This window comes from Coregonus clupeaformis, chromosome 7 (genome assembly GCF_020615455.1).
Source record: "Coregonus clupeaformis isolate EN_2021a chromosome 7, ASM2061545v1, whole genome shotgun sequence".
NCBI lineage: Eukaryota > Metazoa > Chordata > Actinopteri > Salmoniformes > Salmonidae > Coregonus > Coregonus clupeaformis.
Window position 1 is genome coordinate 6,872,432 of NC_059198.1, and position 21,890 is coordinate 6,894,321.

At 40.8% G+C, this 21,890-nt stretch overlaps 1 long non-coding RNA gene and 1 gene segment (V, D, J or C); both read left to right on the top strand.

Annotated features, from left to right (window-relative positions):
- Positions 1–1,111: 1,111 nt before the first annotated feature.
- LOC121568820 lies at positions 1,112–17,021 on the top strand. The gene is made up of 4 exons (XR_006001294.2): positions 1,112–1,328; positions 8,096–9,784; positions 9,950–10,255; positions 16,935–17,021. It is a non-coding gene; the product is annotated as an uncharacterized LOC121568820 (long non-coding RNA).
- Positions 17,022–19,660: 2,639 nt separating this feature from the next.
- LOC123491189 lies at positions 19,661–20,277 on the top strand. The segment is given in 2 exon segments: positions 19,661–19,771; positions 19,883–20,277. Coding segments are annotated over 2 exon segments (348 nt in total).
- Positions 20,278–21,890: the final 1,613 nt, after the last annotated feature.

Sequence of the window (21,890 nt, forward strand, 5' to 3'; positions counted from 1 at the left end):
GCATGAGGCTACTTCTGCTAACAATTATAGGGAGCTTCAGGACAGCAGCTCTTGTTAAGCAGCTAAACACTATCATTTAGTATGAAAAATAAATAAAATAAAAAATAAAATGTATTACCTCACTAACTGTAAGTCGCTCTGGATAAGAGCATCTGCTAAATGACTAAAATGCAAAAAAAAATGTAAAATGTAGTGAAAATCTGAAGTCACACCATGAAGGAAGTATTTTTTACTGTAATAAGAGACTGGCCCTCATCTCAGCCATATATAATACAATAAGTATTTTTCAGAGAGAATGATGTTGAATAGTACTGAGATCAAACTAGTGATATTCAACATAACTCTTTTTGAATATGGAATGAAATGATCCAAAAGATGGAAAAGTCTATCTTATGCAGCATTTGGTAATAAATAGTAAGTCTATTCAGTGACAGGTGTAGAACCTACAGGAGATAAGTTGAATAGCCCAGTGCCAGCTGTGGCAAACCTCCAGAGGGAGAGCTAAGCAAACTTACTTCCCTTCCCACTCTGTGTATAAAGCAGCATATTGCCAACTCATCACTCAACTCATACAATAGTTACTAGAGTTATATGACATTTCAGAACAGAATGATTTTGCACAGCTATGGGTTTGTTATTTTCACACTAGCATGCATATAGGGTGAGTACGAAGCCAGTACATTTCCACCAGAAAAGTTACATCTGTTGAATTAATAATTTACTACATGAACTGGATAAGGCAGAAACCAGGCAAAGCTCTGGAATGGATTGGGAGCATTAACTCTGGTTCAACAGATGCTCCAGACTACTCAGACTCCCTGAAAGTTCACCCTGACTGAGGAAGTCTCCACAAGCACACAGTTCTTAGAGGCCAAGAGTCTGAGATCAGAGGACTCTGCTGTTTATTATTGTGCTTGAGAGACACCTTGACTGAAATTGCTGGGGCAGCTGCACCAAAACCACCCAGCCAAAACTATGCCACATATGCACACGCAATACCTCTGTGGCCCACCTAGGGGTCACTGCCCCTTCTTAAAATACCACTGTTCTACAGTATGATGTCCCAATACTGTACCATAATATGTAACACTCTCCACATTCTTACAAATTCCATTCATATTCCTGTAGTGCAAAGAACATTCATTTGACAACCTAAAGAGATGCTGCATAACTCACTCTAAGATGTATTATTATCCATGCTCATCTGTGCACTCTCTCCTCCAAATGCAACGGCCGGTGAGAACGGAATGGATTGGCATTTTTTCATATACATTCGGATTATAAAATCTGGCAAGATCAACTCTACTGGCTAAAGACACATTTCCAAGGTAAAAATAATATCATTCATTGAATCAGAGAGACTTGTGATGACTCCAGGGAAATATGACAGGTACCTGATAGATGTACTGGTCTCTGGTGTGTGGAGAGGTTTTTGTGTGGGTGTGTGTCATCGTGATAACTACGGGGGCACAGTGTTACACACCATAACAAAAACCACTGTGGTGGAATATGGCTACCTACTTCATCTCATACGCAATTACAAGAGAAAACATTTAAACAGCTACTCCAATTATTGGATTCTGACAACAGAATGTATTTGTTAAAAAAATATATACATATCTTTTTCACTTTAAATAAGAACTAAAAATGAACTTAATTACTGTGTATAAAACTGTCCTCAGCAAGGTTCTTTAATCATTGTCATGGTCAAAATGCCTGACAGAGCGAAAGCTGAAAGCCCAAACTAATCAAAGAGTTATTAATAAGTAGTAAAACATAATTTGACATAATGTTCATCAGATCAAAATCAATAGATCATGTTATGGTTGTTGTGAGAAGTTGCACATGTTTATTCCAGCTTTGGCCCTGCACAGAGTGGTGGGGAGGTTTTTGTACAGGGTTGAACCACTGTGCCATATAGTGGGTCAGAATGATACAGTCCATGACAAAACACTCCCGAGTGGCGCAGTGGTCTAAGGCACTGCATCGCAGTGCTAGCTGTACCACTAGAGATCCTGGTTCGAATCCAGGCACTGTCGTAGCCAGCCGTGACCGGGAGACCCATGGGGTGGCGCACAATTGGTCCAGGGTAGGGGAGGGAATGGCCGGCAGGGATGTAGCTCAGTTGGTAGAGCATGGCGTTTGCAACGCTGTTGGTTCGATTCTCACGGGGGGCCAGTATGAATAAAATAATGTATGCACTAACTGTAAGTTGCTCTGGATAAGAGCGTCTGCTAAAATGTAAATGTAAAAACCTACCACCTCTCCCAAGCACAGTGTGAGAGTGCTGACACCACAGGCATGTACATTCTGATTGTCTATAGGCAGCGAACCTAAACGTGCTTTCACATTTTCAACTCAAACAAATGTCCATACTCTTTAGACCTTTAAAACAGACACAATGGGGAACAACCATTTTCTGTACACTGTAAATCATGTGATCTAAAAATTAGCTTGAATTGAACTTCCATGGTGGTTGTAAATGACACAGGATTGGAAAAGACATGGTCCACATTGAGACATTGGAGGTTTCAGTGAGTTTTACTGAGAGGATACTGTGGCTGTATGTGACACACAATCACTAGCACAAATACACGTACATTGTAATATTGTTGTATGGTGGTATTATACATTTTGTATTGTAGATATGTAGTGGTGTAATAATGCTATATGATGTACTGCTTTATCTTTTGTTTTATATGTAATGTAAGTGCCTCAATGTGTTTGGACCCCAGGAAAAGTAGCTGCTGCCTTAGCAGGAACTAATGGGGATCCCTAATAAATACAAATACAAATACATCGGTTTTTGTAATGGCGTGAGTCACTGTGTACCTGAGTGGCCACAGTGATAGAAAAATACAATACAAAAACCTCTGCATGGACATGAGGGTTGACACACTGCACACTGCACATGAGGGTCTGCACACTGCACACTGACTGCACTCTGGACCCATATGGGAGATAATTTCACTGCTATGAATTGAATGGTCATATTCTCATCTCAATTCCATTATTGGTTGCTATTCTGCTATTGTGTCCTATGTTTCTGATTTCATACTGATTTCTACTGTGCTGTTTTTAGCCAAATTATTGAATGACAATCATGTTTATTTTTCTGACAGTCTAGCACCCTTTCAAGGTGGTCTATCCTGACATTAAATATGTAAAAATCAAGGTTATCACGTTGCCCAGACATATAGCTTTATTTACATTTTACATTTACATTTTCGTAATTTAGCAGACGCTCTTATCCAGAGCGACTTACAAACTGGTGCATTCACCTTATGATAGCCAGTGGAACTACCACTTTACATTATTATTATTATTATTATTATTATTATTATTATTATTATTATTATTATTTTTTATTTTTATTTTTTGGGGGGTGGGGTAAGGGGGGGTAGAAGGTTTACTTTATCCTATCCCAGGTATTCCTTAAAGAGGTGGGGTTTCAAGTGTCTCCGGAAGGTGGTGAGTGACTCCGCTGTCCTGGCGTCGTGAGGGAGCTTGTTCCACCATTGGGGTGCCAGAGCAGCGAACAGTTTTGACTGGGCTGAGCGGGAACTGTGCTTCCGCAGAGGTAGGGGGGCCAGCAGGCCAGAGGTGGATGAACGCAATGCCCTCGTTTGAGTGTAGGGACTGATTTGAGCCTGAAGGTACGGAGGTGCCGTTCCCCTCACAGTTCAGTAGGCAAGCACCATGGTCTTGTATCAGATGCAAGCTTCAACTGGAAGCCAGTGGAGTGTGCGGAGACGCGGGGTGACGTGAGAGAACTTGGGAAGGTTGAACACCAGACGGGTTGCGGCATTCTGGATGAGTTGTAGGGGTTTAATGGCACAGGCAGGGAGCCCAGCCAACAGCGAGTTGCAAGAATCGAGACGGGAGATGACAAGGGCCTGGATTAGGACCTGTGCCACTTCCTGTGTAAGGTAGGGTCGTACTCTGCGAATGTTGTAGAGCATGAACCTACAGGATCGGGTCACCGCCTTGATGTTAGCGGAGAACGACAGGGTGTTGTCCAGGGTCACGCCAAGGCTCTTTGCACTCTGGGAGGAGGACACAACGGAGTTGTCAACCGTGATGGCGAGATCATGGAACGGGCAGTCCTTCCCCGGGAGGAAGAGCAGCTCCGTCTTGCCGAGGTTCAGCTTGAGGTGGTGATCCGTCATCCACACTAATATGTCTGCCAGACATGCAGAGATGCGATTCGCCACCTGGTTATCAGAAGGGGGAAAGGATAAGATTAATTGTGTGTCGTCTGCGTAGCAATGATAGGAGAGGCCATGTGAGGATATGACATAGCCAAGTGACTTGGTGTATAGCGAGAATAGGAGAGGGCCTAGAACTGAGCCCTGGGGGACACCAGTGGTGAGAGCACGTGGTGCGGAGACAGATTCTCGCCACGCCACCTGGTAGGAGCGACCTGTCAGGTAGGACGCAATCCAAGAGTGAGCCGCGCCGGAGATGCCCAACTCGGAGCGGGTGGAGAGGAGGATCTGATGGTTCACAGTATCAAAGGCAGCAGATAGGTCTAGAAGGACGAGAGCAGAGGAGAAAGAGTTAGCTTTGGCAGTGCGGAGAGCCTCCGTGACACAGAGAGGTTTTGACATCTTGAAACAAAACCCATGCCCTGTTAATTAGAACCAATGAATTTTGAACATGTAGAGACTTAACTAAACTTAAGGTCCAGTCTATCCTGTCTCAGGTGCCAGACTTATTATGGGCAGAGCACTCCATCTTCAGTGGACTGTTACTTTTCAAACCGTTATTATGCTTTAAGACATGCAAATATACAGAAAGGATGAAAATGCAGATGTTTTCAGCTACAGTTGTGGTCTGTAGCATCACCAAGGACTATTCTCCGATGACGTAGACCCTCTGAGAATACTGAACCAGGAGAACTTTACCTTGTAAGAATCTGACTTTCTGGGCCTGAGATATTGAAACTGTAATGTCATTTTTAAGAGGTAAAATGTACAAGTAGCCAAATAGTCACAGATTCTGACCAAATTGATTGAACATATCAATATAAACTGACTATTTATTCGTACATACTTACAGTATGGAATAAACATATTTATAGTTACTTATGTCATAATAATTACGCTTTAAGTCACAGAAACAGCATCATTTCCATCATTTTGGTCAAACTGTATGAGAAGTAACTATTAATGCATCCATTCCATAGTCTAAGGGTTTATGTTTGATAATCCATTCCGTTCCACACAGGCCTTGCTCTCCTTTTATCAGTTGTGTCTGTTTCTCTCACATACCCCACCCCTCTCTCTTCACCTCTGTGACCCTCACAGCTGTGTGGCACCACGCCTGGTGAACTCCAATCTTTCACCTGAGCGTTTCAGGGACCCAGTTTAGCATCTCTGATGATTCAGATAGACAGTTAAAGCAGTTAAGTAGCCCAGGGACTGCAGGGACTGTCCCTATACACTTTCATCATCTAATTCTCACTACCTTGTTTCAGCTGAGGAGAAACAGCCTTTTGCATAAACCAGCTGGTGGCTGTTAACCATACAATGTTTCAACCACATGAACACGATTTGCATTTGGTTTGAATAAATGGTGAGATGGATAAAATAATCAGACAATTGAATCACTATTTCATTTATATTATAGACCTTGTCAACAGTTGTATTAATTATATTATTTAATATTCTCAGTCACTCACCGCTACTCATCACACACAACTTTATTGACAGACCATATTCATGGTTTGTGTTTGAAAATAAATATAACACACTTTTCAAGAATTGCATTAAACAATGAGTCCTTATCTAATTGCTCTATGTGGTTTCTCATAGCTGTCCTGGGCACCTCCCCCTAAATACTTTAGTATGTCTTGATTATAATTGTTTATAGGGGAGAGAGTTTCAGAATGTGTTTTTATCAGGCGTGTCTATCAAAATGAGAGTTGGGCGCAGTAGTTCAAAGCTACCCAAGCATGACTTCTACCCCAGGATGCACCTGCACTCTGATAAAGACATTTCCCTTATATAGTATCTTGATTAACCCTAAAAATGGACCAATGTAACATTGTAAAAGTGCAGTAACACATTTAAAAACTAAATAGATTCACTGTTGCTATCGAACTCATTCCAAATGGTAGGTTTAACAGAGCAAATTAAATGTGACCATACTTTCATATGATAGGGAAGCTAATCAAAACGTTGCAGAGAGCCTATCCAACTGACAATCTCTTAGAAAAATATATAAATCATTGGAACCAAGATTGAAAAATAACAGATATTGGCACAAGATGGAGGGAATGTTGGAACATAACTAACAAGATTACAGTTAACTAACATTTAGGCTTAATCAAGTATACATTAATGTATAGAATGTATTATACAAGAGACACAATTCACAAATTCTACAGCACAAGGGCAGAGTCATGTCTGAAGTGTAAAACTAATTATTCATGCCTTTTAGGAATGTTAAAAAGTCCAAAAGTTATGGGCAGAGTTGGAAAGATGGCTGTCAGAAGTATTACACTGTAAATGTAATTTGTCTGTCTACTTATTTCAAGACATGGAAAATGAGGGTGCAGTGAGAGACCCGATGGGTTGGACAATACTTTACTCATCAATCACCTTAAAACAACTGTATACTTAAAAACTGGAAATCAACCAATTGCCCGTCATTCACGCAATTGAAAGGTCAAATGCTTTACCATCATAAAATTGAAAGTGCGTGGGCGACGGAGAGAAACAGAATCGTGAGGTTTGAGGCCATGTGGCAGAAAGTGATCCGGGAGCTGGTGATAGCGGTGAGGGCTAGTGGGTCTGGGCAGGTGTGATGTAGTTGATGTTTGTATGATGTCGGTGTTTGTATGTGTATGTTTTCTATTGTTGATAAGAGGTAACATGCATAGGCCATCTGCAGGTCTGTGGAGATCTTCACAATTGCACCAGCATTGATCACCTGCACCATGTATTTTTTATGTAATCTCAACTGAAATCCAGGCCATTTGGTTCTGATATTAGATTAAGCACAGATATCACATTAATCTGTTGTATAATTAAACAATATATCTGACATTGTATTCCCATTTGAACTTCGCTATGCTTTTGAATGGTTGAAAGCGCAGTGATATCCCTTTGGGTGACTACCAAACCAAAAATCGGACATTGTTTATCCGTTGGAATTCGGCTATGCTTTTAGATGGTTGAAAGCATAGTGATTACACATTGGAAATTCAACTAACTTTTGGTTGTCTTTTTCAGAGGGTGAATATAGCTTGTAATCTCATTGATCAACTTCTCAACCAAATATTACCCAATATTGCACGTTGAAATGACAGTGCGCCCAGTCGTTGCTGACCATGTGACGTTGAAACAATAGGAACACATTTCAGGGGAGAGTACATCAAGATGTGAATTGTACTTTTTTTTTGTCTTGTTTGATGTGTTTAATAAAAAGTTTTAAAATTTTTAAGGTATTTTCTGACTATTGAACAGATAGAGAGAGAGGATGACAGTGATAAAAGACAGAGAGAGGTTGTGTCAAAGGGCAGTAGGCCAGAATCAAACCTATGCTGACAACATGTGACAAGATACCGCAATTTATTTAAGGCACCACTTGTATGAATGTGATGGTGATATTGTTGTGATAATATTAAAGTGCAATATGATTAAATATAAATTATTTAATGACTGTTCTTTATGTTAATTGTTGAAAAATACACAACAAAACTACGACTTTACTGTCTGAACAATACAGAAAATGTTTGCTGATCGGCAGTAAACGCTGATGTATGTCGTTGTCTTAGAATTGAATATTTACCTTGAAACCTCTTTTATATGCATGTGACATAATACCACCCAACCATGGTTGTCATGCAAATTCTGTCTCCCAAGACTGTGTACTTATATGATGTTTTCTACAATGGGTGAATTGTCTTCCATCCTGAAAAGATGACAGGCAAACTACACCTCCTCCTGGTTTTGCTGGGCCTCTGCAGTATGTACTCAATAATCTAGCAATTTATTGGAACAAAGTATTTTACGTATAGAGATAATGATAATATCCATTGAATTAACATATTAGTGATCTATTGTCTTCATTCTCTTTTCTCTATTAGGGGTGTATGGTCAGAGTCTGGAGGCCATTCGCTCCAGTCCAGTCCTGAAAAAGCCTGCAGAACCTCTCAGCCTCTCCTGTAAGGGATCTGGATTTACCTTTAGTAGCTACCACATGGCCTGGATACGTCAACCTGCAGGAAGAGCACTTGAATGGATAAATATAGACTGGTAGTGGAACTGCATATGCAAAAAGTGTTGAAGGACGGATTGAAGTCACCAGAGACAATTCTAACAGCATGGTGTATCTGAAGCTGTCTGGTCTGAGAGCAGAGGACTCTGCTGTGTATTACTGTGCGAGACACAGTGGTGTGAGTGAGTGGAGGATCCGTACAAAAAACCCTCAGAGACTCTAACTGCCAGCAGAGTCAACAGAGGGCAGTAGAGCATCAGTACAACAGCCTACAAACTGCACATATTCCCCTGAGAACCAAGCAACCAGTAAACCATCAACTGAACTACTGTTAACATGAGCATTGTCCTATAGGCAAGAGTAGAAAGTTAGAAGTTAGAAAAAATGATTAAAGTGTCACTCCACAATACATACTGATATATTAATTGACCAATGCCTGCTGACAGTTCCATCTGAAAAGGATCACTGAATCTCCATAAGAATATCATGTTAATGTTGCTGTACGAATCATCTCTTGTATTTATCTCAACTTGCACATTATTTCCCCTTGCTTCCAGCCTAGTATTTAGTTTGGTATAGTTAATATAAGCCTAACTTTCTGCCTATCAGACCTCTGAAGATTTGTTTTACTTTTGAAATGCGAACTCCCCTGTAGAGAGAATGATCGCGTTCCCCTTCTCAGACGTTGCATGCATCAACCAATGGTTGCGTGCCACATCATTGACTGTGTCATGGACTGACAGATTGCCATAGAGATCCTATCACATTTCTAATTCCTAGTTCTATGCAGATTGCAATAAATGATAGGTAAAATACCTATCCAGGTGTTGTAAGATTTGGTAGGCGTCAGCAACGCCTGGGCTGTCGCTTCGGGCCGAACAACGCCATTTACCTGTGACTGAAGTCAGCACATAGCACGGCCTCTAGTCCCTTATTGCTTAATTACATCATCTATACACATGTATGCAGAAACAAAACAAAGTACAGGCTATGTGAGGTGATGCATCTCATTATGCTGTGTTCATTCATGACAGAATGTATAAATGTAAAACATAATCTTTTTTTGTAATGATTGATTTTGCTTAACAGCCCCATTGGAGACATGTCCTGTGAATACTAGTGTATTGTTTTTGTTGTTAATTATTTCCTTGACAAATGGATGTTTATACAGTATATGCCATTTAATTGAACCCACAATAAATTGAAATCATGAAGGTTCTCAATATTTAGAAAATGATCATGTTCCCCACAGTTCCTCCAGTCCTTGAGTCAGTTATGTGTGTGGTGAGTAGGCCCTGGAGGTTTTTCTAACTAAGTGACCTGAACAGGAAAAACTCCTGGCACTACTGATGAGCCATAAATGGACCTCTGACCTCAGTCATCAGCCCCTCCCCCATGACATCATGATTTAAATCCAGAACCCTCAGAGTTCATATATAATTATGTTCTGCTGCTGACTTGTTGTCTTGTTGTCTTGTGTGGAGCAGCTGAGTTCATATCTCCACCTTCAGTATGATGGGAAAACTGTACCTTCTGCTGCTCTCTCTCTGTCTAACCTGTGAGTTCTGCTTGGTTTTACTCCTTTCTTAACTGTTCTTATGCAGAACAAAGACTGATGACAATTTTCCATTGTAACCTCTATCTCCTTCATGCTTTTCTCAATATTCCACCCTCTCTCATTTCTCCTCTTCCTCTGTTTCCTCTCTCTCTTTCTCTCCTTCAGGTTTAAATGATCAGACTATGGTGTCCATTCCCTCCAGTCCACTCCAGAAAAAGCCTGGAGAAACTCTCAACCCCTCCGGCAGAGGAACTGGGTATACCTTTACAACATATGGTATGAACTATATTTGCCAACCTACAGGGAAGCCATTGGAATGGATGGGCTGGATCAACACCAATACTGGAGCAGCAGGCTATGCCAAAACCCTGGAGGGGCGGATTGAACTGACCAAACAGAGCTCAGTGAGCATGACACATCTGAAAGTGTCTGGTCTGAAGGTTTATTACTGTGTACGCTGGGTCCAGTGATGTGAGTTTTTTTTTATTTTTTTTTATTTCACCTTTATTTAACCAGGTAAGCCAGTTGAGAACAGGTTCTCATTTACAACTGCGACCTGGCCAAGATAAAGCAAAGTAGTGCAATAAAAACAACACAGAGTTACATATGGGGTAAAGAAAAAAAACATAAAGTCAGAAAATACAACAGAAAATATATATACAGTGTGTGCAAATGTAGCAAGTTATGGAGGTAAGGCAATAAATGGGCTATAGTGCAGAATAATTACAATAGTATTAACACTGGAATGCTAGATGTGCAAGAGATTATGTGCAAATAGAGATACTGGGGTGCAAAAGAGCAAATTAAATAACAATATAGGGATGAGGTAGTTGGGTGGGCTAATTTCAGATGGGCTGTGTACAGGTGCAGTGATCGGTAAGGTGCTCTGACAACTGATGCTTAAAGTTATTGGGGGAGATAAGAGTCTCCAGCTTCAGAGATTTTTGCAATTCGTTCCAGTCATTGGCAGCAGAGAACTGGAAGGAATGGCGGCCAAAGGAGGTGTTGGCTTTGGGAATGACCAGTGAGATATACCTGCTGGAGCGCAGACTACGGGTGGGTGCTGCTATGGTGACCAATGAGCTAAGATAGGGCGGGGATTTGCCTAGCAGTGATTTATAGATGGCCTGGAGCCAGTGGGTTTGACGACGAACATGTAGTGAGGACCAGCCAACAAGAGCGTACAGGTCACAGTGGTGGGTAGTGTATGGGGCTTTGGAGACAAAACGGATGGCACTGTGATAGACTACATCCAATTTGCTGAGTAGAGTGTTGGAAGCTATTTTGTAAATGACATCGCCGAAGTCAAGGATCGGTAGGATAGTCAGTTTTACGAGGGCATGTTTGGCAGCATGAGTGAAGGAGGCTTTGTTGCGAAATAGGAAGCCGATTCTAGATTTAACTTTGGATTGGAGATTCTTTATGTGAGTCTGGAAGTTGAGTTTACAGTCTAACCAGACACCTAGATATTTGTAGTTGTCCACATACTCTAGGTCAGACCCGTCGAGAGTGGTGATTCTAGTCGGGTGGGCGGGTGCTAGCAGCGTTCGATTGAAAAGCATGCATTTAGTTTTACTAGTGTTTAAGAGCAGTTGAAGGCTACTGAAGGATTGTTGTATGGCATTGAAGCTCGTTTGGAGGTTTGTTAACACAGTGTCAAATGAAGGGCCAGATGAGTGGTGGTGGAGCTGTTCAAAAACCCTTCAGACATAAATAGAGACAGTCTGTGGAACATGTACAGAAACACACACTTCATTAACCCTTCTCTGCAAACAGTGGGATAGACAACCTTATACTTGAATATGAGAGCTCCCCATCTCAGAAACACTGTCTATGCTTCATGAATAAGGCCTCTGAGTTTTTCAAAGTTGTTCCTTACTTTCTTTTGAGAAAGAGCAGAAAATACAGTAAATATGTACAAGTAATTGTGTGTAGGAGTCATCTTTTACAATGGCAAGGATTTTGCTCTAGCCCTAATCTAACACAACTGAATCAAATTAGCTGCCCATAAGGATCTTGACTGTTCAAATCAGATTTGCAAAAGCCTGCACACCCAGTAGCTCTCCAGGAAGAGGGTTGGCCAACCTTGGCTTAAAAGGATGGAACCCAGTGACAACCTCTGAATTGTGAAAATCAATTTTATTTAATAACAAAATTACATTTGACAACATTCCTATCTGAAGATAATGTAAGACTTTTTCATAATTAGTTGTGATACTCGATTTGAAAGAAGAGTGCTACGATTCTATAAAATCACACAGAAGTATTTGCTGAGCATGGATTCTACAGAAAGGTTTTTAACAGGGTGATCCTGGAAAGAGTAAAAACATTGGTGGATACCAAACTCAGAGACCACCAAGCAGGGTTCTACGAAGATGTCTCTTGGAAAGAACCTTCAGACAGAAGACACAGCTGTGTTTTATTGTGCTGGTGGCCACAGTGATACAATGCAGCACCAGACCTGTACAAAAACCCATCCTCTGGGGATAAACTGTATAAGAAGCGGTTTATAACCAAATATTTTACGTACACTACCTACTCATTCAAGGGTTTTTCTTTATTTTTACTATTTTCTACATTGCAGAATAATAGTGAAGACATTAAAACTATGAAATAACACATATGGAATCACGTAGTAAACAAAAAAGTGTTTAACAAATCAAAATATATTCTATTTTTGAGATTCTTCAAATAGCCACCCTTTGCCTTGATGACAGCTTTGCACAATCTTGGCATTCTCTCAACCAGCTTCACCTGGAATGCTTTTCCAACAGTCTTGAAGGAGTTCCCACACATGCTGAGCACTTGTTGGCTGCTTTTCCTTCACTCTGCGGTCCGACTCATCCCAAACCATCTCAATTGGGTTGAGGTCGGGGGATTGTGGAGGCCAAGTCATCTAATGCAGCACTCCATCACTATCCTTCTTGGTAAAATAGCCCTTACACAGCCTGGAGGTGTGTTGGGTCATTGTCCTGTTGAAAAACAAATGATAGTCCCACTAAGCCCAAACCAGATGGGATGGCATATCACTGCAGAATGATGTGGCAGCCATGCTCGTTAAGTGTGCCTTGAATTCTAAATAAATCACAGACAGTGTCACCAGCGAAGCACCCCCACCCCATAACACCTCCTCCTCCATGCTTTACGGTGGGAAATACACATGCAGGGATCATCCGCGCCTCAATTCCACTCATTTTCTTGAAAAATAAATGTTTTATCCATAACATACTAAATAAGAATATCTAGCCTATCTTCTTTGGTAATAGATCAGAGGAGAAATAGTCAATATATCAAATGCACCTCAAATAACAGGGGACAACTTATACTAAATTGTTTTGCAAAATATTGACTGGCCTTGTCACTAGGTTCTGTAACAATACATGGAGTAGAATACCACAATTACTGAAATTATACATGTGACAAGCTATAGGACACAGCAATTCATCTTCCCTGGCCAAAAGACGGTGCCATTACAACACAGTTCCTTACTGCCACAACTGGCACTCATTATTTACATACAGTGAGGGAAAAAAGTATTTGATCCCCTGCTGATTTTGTACGTTTGCCCACTGACAAAGACATGATCAGTCTATAATTTTAATGGTAGGTTTATTTGAACAGCGAGAGACAGAATAACAACAAAAAAATCCAGAAAAACGCATGTCAAAAATGTTATAAATTGATTTGCAATTTAATGAGGGAAATAAGTATTTGACCCCTTTGCAAAACATGACTTAGTACTTGGTGGCAAAACCCTTGTTGGCAATCACAGAGGTCAGACGTTTCTTGTAGTTGGCCACCAGGTTTGCAAACATCTCAGGAGGGATTTTGTCCCACTCCTCTTTGCAGATCTTCTCCAAGTCATTAAGGTTTCGAGGCTGACGTTTGGCAACTCGAACCTTCAGCTCCCTCCACAGATTTTCTATGGGATTAAGGTCTGGAGACTGGCTAGGCCACTCCAGGACCTTAATGTGATTCTTCTTGAGCCACTCCTTTGTTGCCTTGGCCGTGTGTTTTGGGTCATTGTCATGCTGGAATACCCATCCATGACCCATTTTCAATGCCCTGGCTGAGGGAAGGAGGTTCTCACCCAAGATTTGACGGTACATGGCCCCGTCCATCATCCCTTTGATGCAGTGAAGTTGTCCTGTCCTCTTAGCAGAAAAACATTTACATTACATTTACATTTATGTCATTTAGCAGACACTCTTATCCAGAGCGACTTACAAATAGGTGCATTCACTTTATAGCCAGTGGGATAACCACTTTACAATTATACTTTTTTGGGGGGGTGGGGGTGGGTTGGGGGTAAGGGGGGTAGAAGGATTACTTTATCCTATCCCAGGTATTCCTTAAAGAGGTGGGGTTTCAAATGTCTCCGGAAGGTGGTGAGTGACTCCGCTGTCCTGGCGTCGTGAGGGAGTTTGTTCCACCATTGGGGTGCCAGAGCAGCGAACAGTTTTGACTGGGCTGAGCGGGAACTATGCTTCCGCAGAGGTAGGGGAGACAGCAGGCCAGAGGTGGATGAACGCAATGCCCTCGTTTGGGTGTAGGGACTGATCAGAGCCTGAAGGTACGGAGGTGCCGTTCCCCTCACAGCTCCGTAGGCAAGCACCATGGTCTTGTAGCAGATGCGAGTTTCAACTGGAAGCCAGTGGAGTGTGCGGAGGAGCGGGGTGACGTGAGAGAACTTGGGAAGGTTGAACACCAGACGGGCTGCGGCATTCTGGATGAGTTGTAGGGGTTTAATGGCACAGGCAGGGAGCCCAGCCAACAGCGAGTTGCAGTAATCCAGACGGGAGATGACAAGTGCCTGGATTAGGACCTGTGCCGCTTCCTGTGTAAGGCAGGGTCGTACTCTCCGAATGTTGTAGAGCATGAACCTACAGGATCGGGTCACCGCCTTGATGTTAGCGGAGAACGACAGGGTGTTGTCCAGGGTCACGCCAAGGCTCTTCGCACTCTGGGAGGAGGACACAACGGAGTTGTCAACTGTGATGGCGAGATCATGGAACAGGCAGTCCTTCCCCAGGAGGAAGAGCAGCTCCGTCTTGCCAAGGTTCAGCTTGAGGTGGTGATCCGTCATCTATACTGATATGTCTGCCAAAAACACCCCCAAAGCATAATGTTTCCACCTCCATGTTTGACGGTGGGGATGGTGTTCTTGGGGTCATAGGCAGCATTCCTCCTCCTCCAAACACGGCGAGTTGAGTTGATGCCAAAGAGCTCCATTTTGGTCTCATCTGACCACAACACTTTCACCCAGTTCTCCTCTGAATCATTCAGATGTTCATTGGCAAACTTCAGACGGGCCTGTATATGTGCTTTCTTGAGCAGGGGGACCTTGCGGGCGCTGCAGGATTTCAGTCCTTCACGGCGTAGTGAGTGTTACCAATTGTTTTCTTGGTGACTATGGTCCCAGCTGCCTTGAGATCATTGACAAGATCCTCCCGTTTAGTTCTGGACTGATTCCTCACCGTTCTCATGATCATTGCAACTCCACGAGGTGAGACCTTGCATGGAGCCCCAGGCCGAGGGAGATTGACAGTTCTTTTGTGTTTCTTCCATTTGGGAATAATCGCACCAACTGTTGTCACCTTCTCACCAAGCTGCTTGGCGATGGTCTTGTAGCCCATTCCAGCCTCGTGTAGGTCTACAATCTTGTCCCTGACATTCTTGGAGAGCTCTTGGCCATGGTGGAGACTTTGGAATCTGATTGATTGCTTCTGTGGACAGGTGTCTTTTATACAGGTAACAAACTGAGATTAGGAGCACTCCCTTTAAGAGTGTGCTCCTAATCTCAGCCTGTTACCTGTATAAAAGACACCTGGGAGACAGAAATCTTTCTGATTGAGAGGGGGTCAAATACTTATTTCCCTCATTAAAATGCAATCAATTTATAACATTTTTGACATGCGTTTTTCTGGATTTTTGTTGTTGTTATTCTGTCTCTCACTGTTCAAATAAACCTACCTTTAAAATTATAGACTGATCATTTCTTTGTCAGTGGGCAAACGTACAAAATCAGCAGGGGATCAAATACTTTTTTCCCTCACTGTATACAAAATGTATGCATGTATGTATGTATGTTTACTTGTTTATTTTGTTTGTTTATTTAGATCACCATTACCTTTTGCAGAGGCAGCAGCTATTCTTCCTGGGGTCCACAAAAAAACACAAAATATTAGAAGTAACTAAACATTGATAGACAAGGACATTCACACAAATGTAAAATAAAACGATGTACAAGCAATACAATAAATACACATTTACGTATGGATGGATAGATGTGCATATATTATGAGTACATTATGCATATAGAATGCATCCAGTGACGTGTCAAACACCTGTCTTTGTAGCACAGATAGTTCAAAATGAACACCCTCCCTCTGCTATATCAATGAACTGTTCTGACACAACCTTCATCACCACAACCACCCTGTCTGTTAGTACCCAGACAGACACCGTCTGCCATACAACAGAGAAACATGTTTCTTACATCCCTCCTCCTCCTGGCATTCCTGCCATATAATTGGGGGGGATTTTAGTCTCTTGAATACAGGACACGAAACATTGTGTTTGTCAGTTGTTTTGCGATTGTGTTAGTCAGTTGTTTTCCCATTGTGTTAGTTAGTTGTTTTCCCATTGTGTTAGTTAGTTGTTTTCCCATTGTGTTAGTCAGTTGTTTTACCATTGTGTTAGTCAGTCGTTTTACCATTGTGTTAGTCACTTGTTTTACCATTGTGTTAGTCAGTTGTTTTGCCATTGTGTTAGTCAGTTGTTTTACTGTTGTGTTAGTCAGTTGTTTTCCCATTGTGTTTGTTAGTTGTTTTCCCATTGTATTAGTCAGTTGTTTTACCATTGTGTTAGTCAGTTGTTTTGCGATTGTGTTAGTCAGTTGTTTTCCCATTGTGTTAGTTAGTTGTTTTCCCATTATGTTTGTTAGTTGTTTTCCCATTGTGTTAGTCAGTTGTTTTACCATTGTGTTAGTCAGTTGTTTTACCATTGTGTTAGTCAGTTGTTTTGCCATTGTGTTAGTCAGTTATTTTGCCATTGTGTTAGTTAGTTGTTTTGCTATTGTGATATAGTTTTTGATGAATGCCTCTCATCTCTCTTTCTCTACACTCCCATCTCTTTCAAATATACACAGCATTAGTTTGACCTCCTCCCCTGCTCAACTCAAACATCCTGGACAGTCAGTGAAACTGTCTTGCCCAGTTTCTGGCTATGCCCTGACGGACTATGGTACAGGTTGGATACGACAGCAGCCATGGAAAACACTGGAGTGGATTGGGATCATCTGGGATGGTGGATCCATCAACTATGGAGCCTCTTTTAAGAGCAGATTCACCATCTCCAGAGACAGTAGTAATGTACTGTACTTAGACATCACCAGTCTGCAGGCTGAGGACACAGCTGTGTATTATTGTGCACAAACTGGAGGCACAGTGCAACAGCTCAATGGAAGACCTGAACAAAAACATCAAACTAACATACAGCCTACTGTAAGAACAACAGAGTATGATAGAATGACAGCTTTAAGAGCTAAATGTTCAAAATCACAAACAGTGAAATTCAATATACAACAAATTCACAGCAAACTGTTATGTCGATTTTTCAGTGTGAAAGTTGCACAGTGTTGATTTCTAAACTATTTGACTCTAAATGGAACACTCTATGGTCATAAATACAACACTCCCAGAGTTAAGTTAACCCTCATGAATTAAATACGCCATTATTTTTATTTTTTTGTAAAGGGTAAAATATTATGAGTCCTATGGCTGTTTTTGTAAACATTCTATAGAGTTCCTTCCCTATAATTGATATAATTGAAGTGTAAAAAGTCAATATGGTTCACAGAGTTTTCTGAAATGTTTTATTGAGAGGGCTAAGTTATTATGATATACTTTTTTAAAATGTCCTATGGCTGTTTTTCTAAACATTCTATGGTATAGAGTTCCATCCTATAAGTGAAGTGTCAAAAGTCAATATGGTTCCCAGAGATTTCTGAAATTCCCAACCCTGTCATACTGTACCTGCCTTCTTATGCAAATTACCTATAGCTCCTCTCTTTCATCTACCTTCCTCTGCCTTATATAAACAGTCTCTCTGTGTGAATCACATCTCTCTCTCTGAGTCCTGGAGAGTAAAGAAGGTAAACTCCTACAAGTTCAGCTTCAACAAAAACCATGTTCCCTGCATCCCTGCTGCTGCTGGCAGCTGCCTCCTGTAAGTCTCTCTGGATTTAAAGCAAGTTTATGATTAATAAATTGGCCCATTAGGTTTATGATTTTGTTTTGACAACATGTGTGCTTTCTTTCGACAGGTGTTCAGGGTCAGACATTGACTGAGTCTGGACCAGTAGTTAGAACGCCTGGAGATTCACACAGACTGACCTGTACAGCTTCTGGGTTCACATTCAAGGACCACTGGATGGGTTGGATAAAACAGGCTCCTGGGCAAGGACTGGAATGGATTGGTTATATACATGGTACTTCTGCTTACTACTCCCAGTCAGTGCAGGGTAGATTCACCCTCTCCAGAGACGACTCCAGCAGTAAACTGTACCTTCAGATGAACAGCCTGAAGAGTGAAGACACAGCAGTGTATTACTGTGCCCGGTACACACAGTGAGAGAGAGCGGTGGGAGAGCTGTACAAAATCCACTTCCCCAATCAGCACAAGCTATCTCAGTTCAAACGTTTTGAGCACAAAATGGTCAGCCATGGATATACACTCTACATAATCCCTTGTTGGATATTAGGAATAGAAAAATGCAAGCACATATCCATATCATGTTATTCCCATAGGGTGTTTTTCCTAACCATTTTAAAGAGTTCCTTCTCCTATAAGAGTAGGTTCACTACATACAGATCCTATTAAATCACTAGAGGAGTTGTATCAGAAATCCTAAAAGTTCCATAATGGGGAGAAAATGGCAACCATCTTGGTCAGGGAGAAATCCAAAACCAGTCTAATTGGAATGAATGGCAGTAGAGGCATAGGTGATGCATTTTCTGCTTTGACTTATGCAGGAAAATAAAAGTAAGGCATGTGATGTATCATAAATTGTGTAATGGAATTATAGTCAACCTAAAATGTTGTCATATTATCATAAATACAGTTTATATGTGTTTTATACCAACTTTCTGTATAAACAGCGTCTAAAAATATAGATAAACAGACCATAAATGTCTCAGTTTTTGTTTTCTTGGAAAGCTGTGTGTACTATTATATGATACAATATCAGTACTTGTTGCATTTCCAACTTGTCTAAATCCTATCACTAACTGATTTGAGCCAGTGTATGGCTGTGGATTGACAGCAATGTTTGAATGGAATGTTGGCATATTGGCAGTTAATTTGAAAAATTTATGAAATCATTCCTCTAAAACAGTCTGGTTCCAAGCTAATACACATACAGTGCAGATAAATTATTCACATTCATTGTTTTACAAAATATCTTATCACAGCACTGGAAAAACAAAGTTGACAAAGTCCTTGACCAACATGGCTGACCTGTGGCCCATCATCAGAAGGTTAATGTCCATTCAAGTATTCTAAATCCTAACGCTATGCTATGGTTCACTACCTCTCAGTATAGTTCTCTTTATAACAAAATATACAGGGGCCTTCTCACAATTCATTGTTGTGATACATATTGGCAAACATAGTATCAGTCAGAAGCCTCTAATCTAATATTATCCACCACCAGTCATTTACAGGAGTAACATATTCAAATGTTACTGTTAAAGCTTTTTCATTATCATTGTTTTATTCCCACTTTCATACTGTATGTGTCTCCTTTCCTTATGCAAATGTTCACCTCTATTCCTTTCACTCCCTCTCCCTTATAAACAGCCTCACTCTGTCTGTTGGTCCTAGTAAGTGACGTCTCTGGAGACTAGAGAAGAGCAGCTCCCAGTTCAGCTTCAACATAAACCATGTTCCCTGCATCTCTGCTGCTGCTGCTGGCTGCTGCCTCCTGTGAGTCTCTGAATTTGGGGGGAACGATAAAACAATTAGTGATGGCTTTAGTTTTGTTAAAACTCTATGATGCTATTGCAGTAGGTAATATTTTAAATGCTTTGTCCATAGGTGTTCACTGTGAAGACCTCACTCAGCCAGCCTCTATGACTGTCCAGCCAGGTCAACCACTGACCATCTCCTGTAAGGTTTCATACTCTGTAGGTAGCTATTACACAGCTTGGATTCGACAACCTGCAGGGAAAACACTGGAGTGGATTGGAATGAAATATACTGGAGGCACACACCACAAAGACTCCCTGAAGAACAAGTTCAGCCTCAGTTTAGACTCCTCCAGCAATACTGTGACTTTAACAGGGCAGAACCTACAGACTGAAGACACAGCTGTGTATTATTGTGCCAGAGACTCACAGTGATACAAACCAGGACCAGACATGTACAAAAACTCACTCATCCTTTAAACAGTTGGAGTTATATCTACCAATCAGGAGGGGGCGATATTAACCTTCTTAATAAACACAAGTCAAATCATTCCTTATTGGATTACTTTTAAATTAAAAAAGGATGTTTGCAAAACAATACATTGTGGCACCTTTCTGTTTTCTCAATGACATTCAATTAAACATTGAAAAAAACGCGCAAGTTGAAGTTTGTTCCACCTGAGTGAGTCTGACCACAAGTCAGAGACCACTATGATGACACACCAAATGTGTTTGATGGATCCTTTTTTGTCTTCTTCTAAAGCCTCTTAAGGGGAAAGTAATGCTTAAGTAACTGAAAGTAATCAGATAACGTTACTGAGTTTGTGTAATGCAAAAGTTACATTACTGATGACAATTTTGGGCAGGTGACTCGTAACTGTAACGGATTCCATTTAGAAAGTAACCTACCCAACCTTGTCTGTCATTGTAAAGCTCCAACCTGTTATTTCTCCATAATATAATATATAATGAAAAATTCCAAACTCACAAGTTCCAAACTGTGGACATGGACCCTCTCATTAAGACATGATAAAAGCTTCAGTATGCCCACCTCTACAGTATACCCCCTCTCCTCTCCCCCTCCATCTCTCTACCTCAATGCAAACCCTCCCTTCTTTCCCTACTTAAACAGTGTCTGTCTGTCTGTCTGTCTGTCCTAGTAGGTCCCTCTGAGTCCTGGAGAGTAGAGAAGAGCAGCTTCAACACAAACCATGTTCCCTAGCAACTCCTTGTTGCGTGCCGGGCACCTGCAGGCTGACCTCGGTCGTCAGTTGAATGATGTTTCCTATTTCAGCATCTCCTGCAAATTCTCTGGATTTTCTATATCCTCTTATTGTCCTGGATGGATACGACAAGCTGAAGGCAAAGCTTTGGAGCATGTTGGTTATACATGCACTAGTAGTACTTACACTGTAAACTCACTAAAGAGCAAGATCATTTCTAGATATGACAGCTCCAGCAGTACAGTGTTTCTACAAGGGAACAACTTCCAGACTGAAGACACAGCAGTTTATTACTGTGTCCTTGAGACACAGTGATACAAACCATGACCAGAGCTGTACAAAAACCCATCCTCCAGGGATTCATTGTATAATAAGACTAATTAAAATTAAATAGAACAAAGATGCTTCTCAATATCATATTTGTAAATTAAAATAAGCCCTAATTATCACTGGCTGTGCAGTAAATTCATATGTGAATTATTTGCCAATAATACTTATTCTAGCCTGATAAGACTACAGACCTTGATGGTATTCTAATTGTCTATCAAACATTCAATGAAGTAATGCATGATCCATTACTATATATTGTAATAATTCATGTGATAAAGGTGCCCAATACCGAACAAGAAGGTCTAAGCTCTTTACTATCTAAAATTTAAAAAAAAAAGAAAAAAAAAGAAAAAGATTTTTTTTTTTATATATATATATATATATATATATATATATATATATATATATATATATATATATTGTGATACAGTATAAATACAAATATATGCAACTTAATATTAAAGACTGGAGACCATTGACACTCCACAAAAAATATTTGCAGAATGTAAAACTAATTGTATCACAGTCCTGCCTAATATTACATGGAAAACACATTAGAGTATTTATAGCTTGCAGAGTTATTAA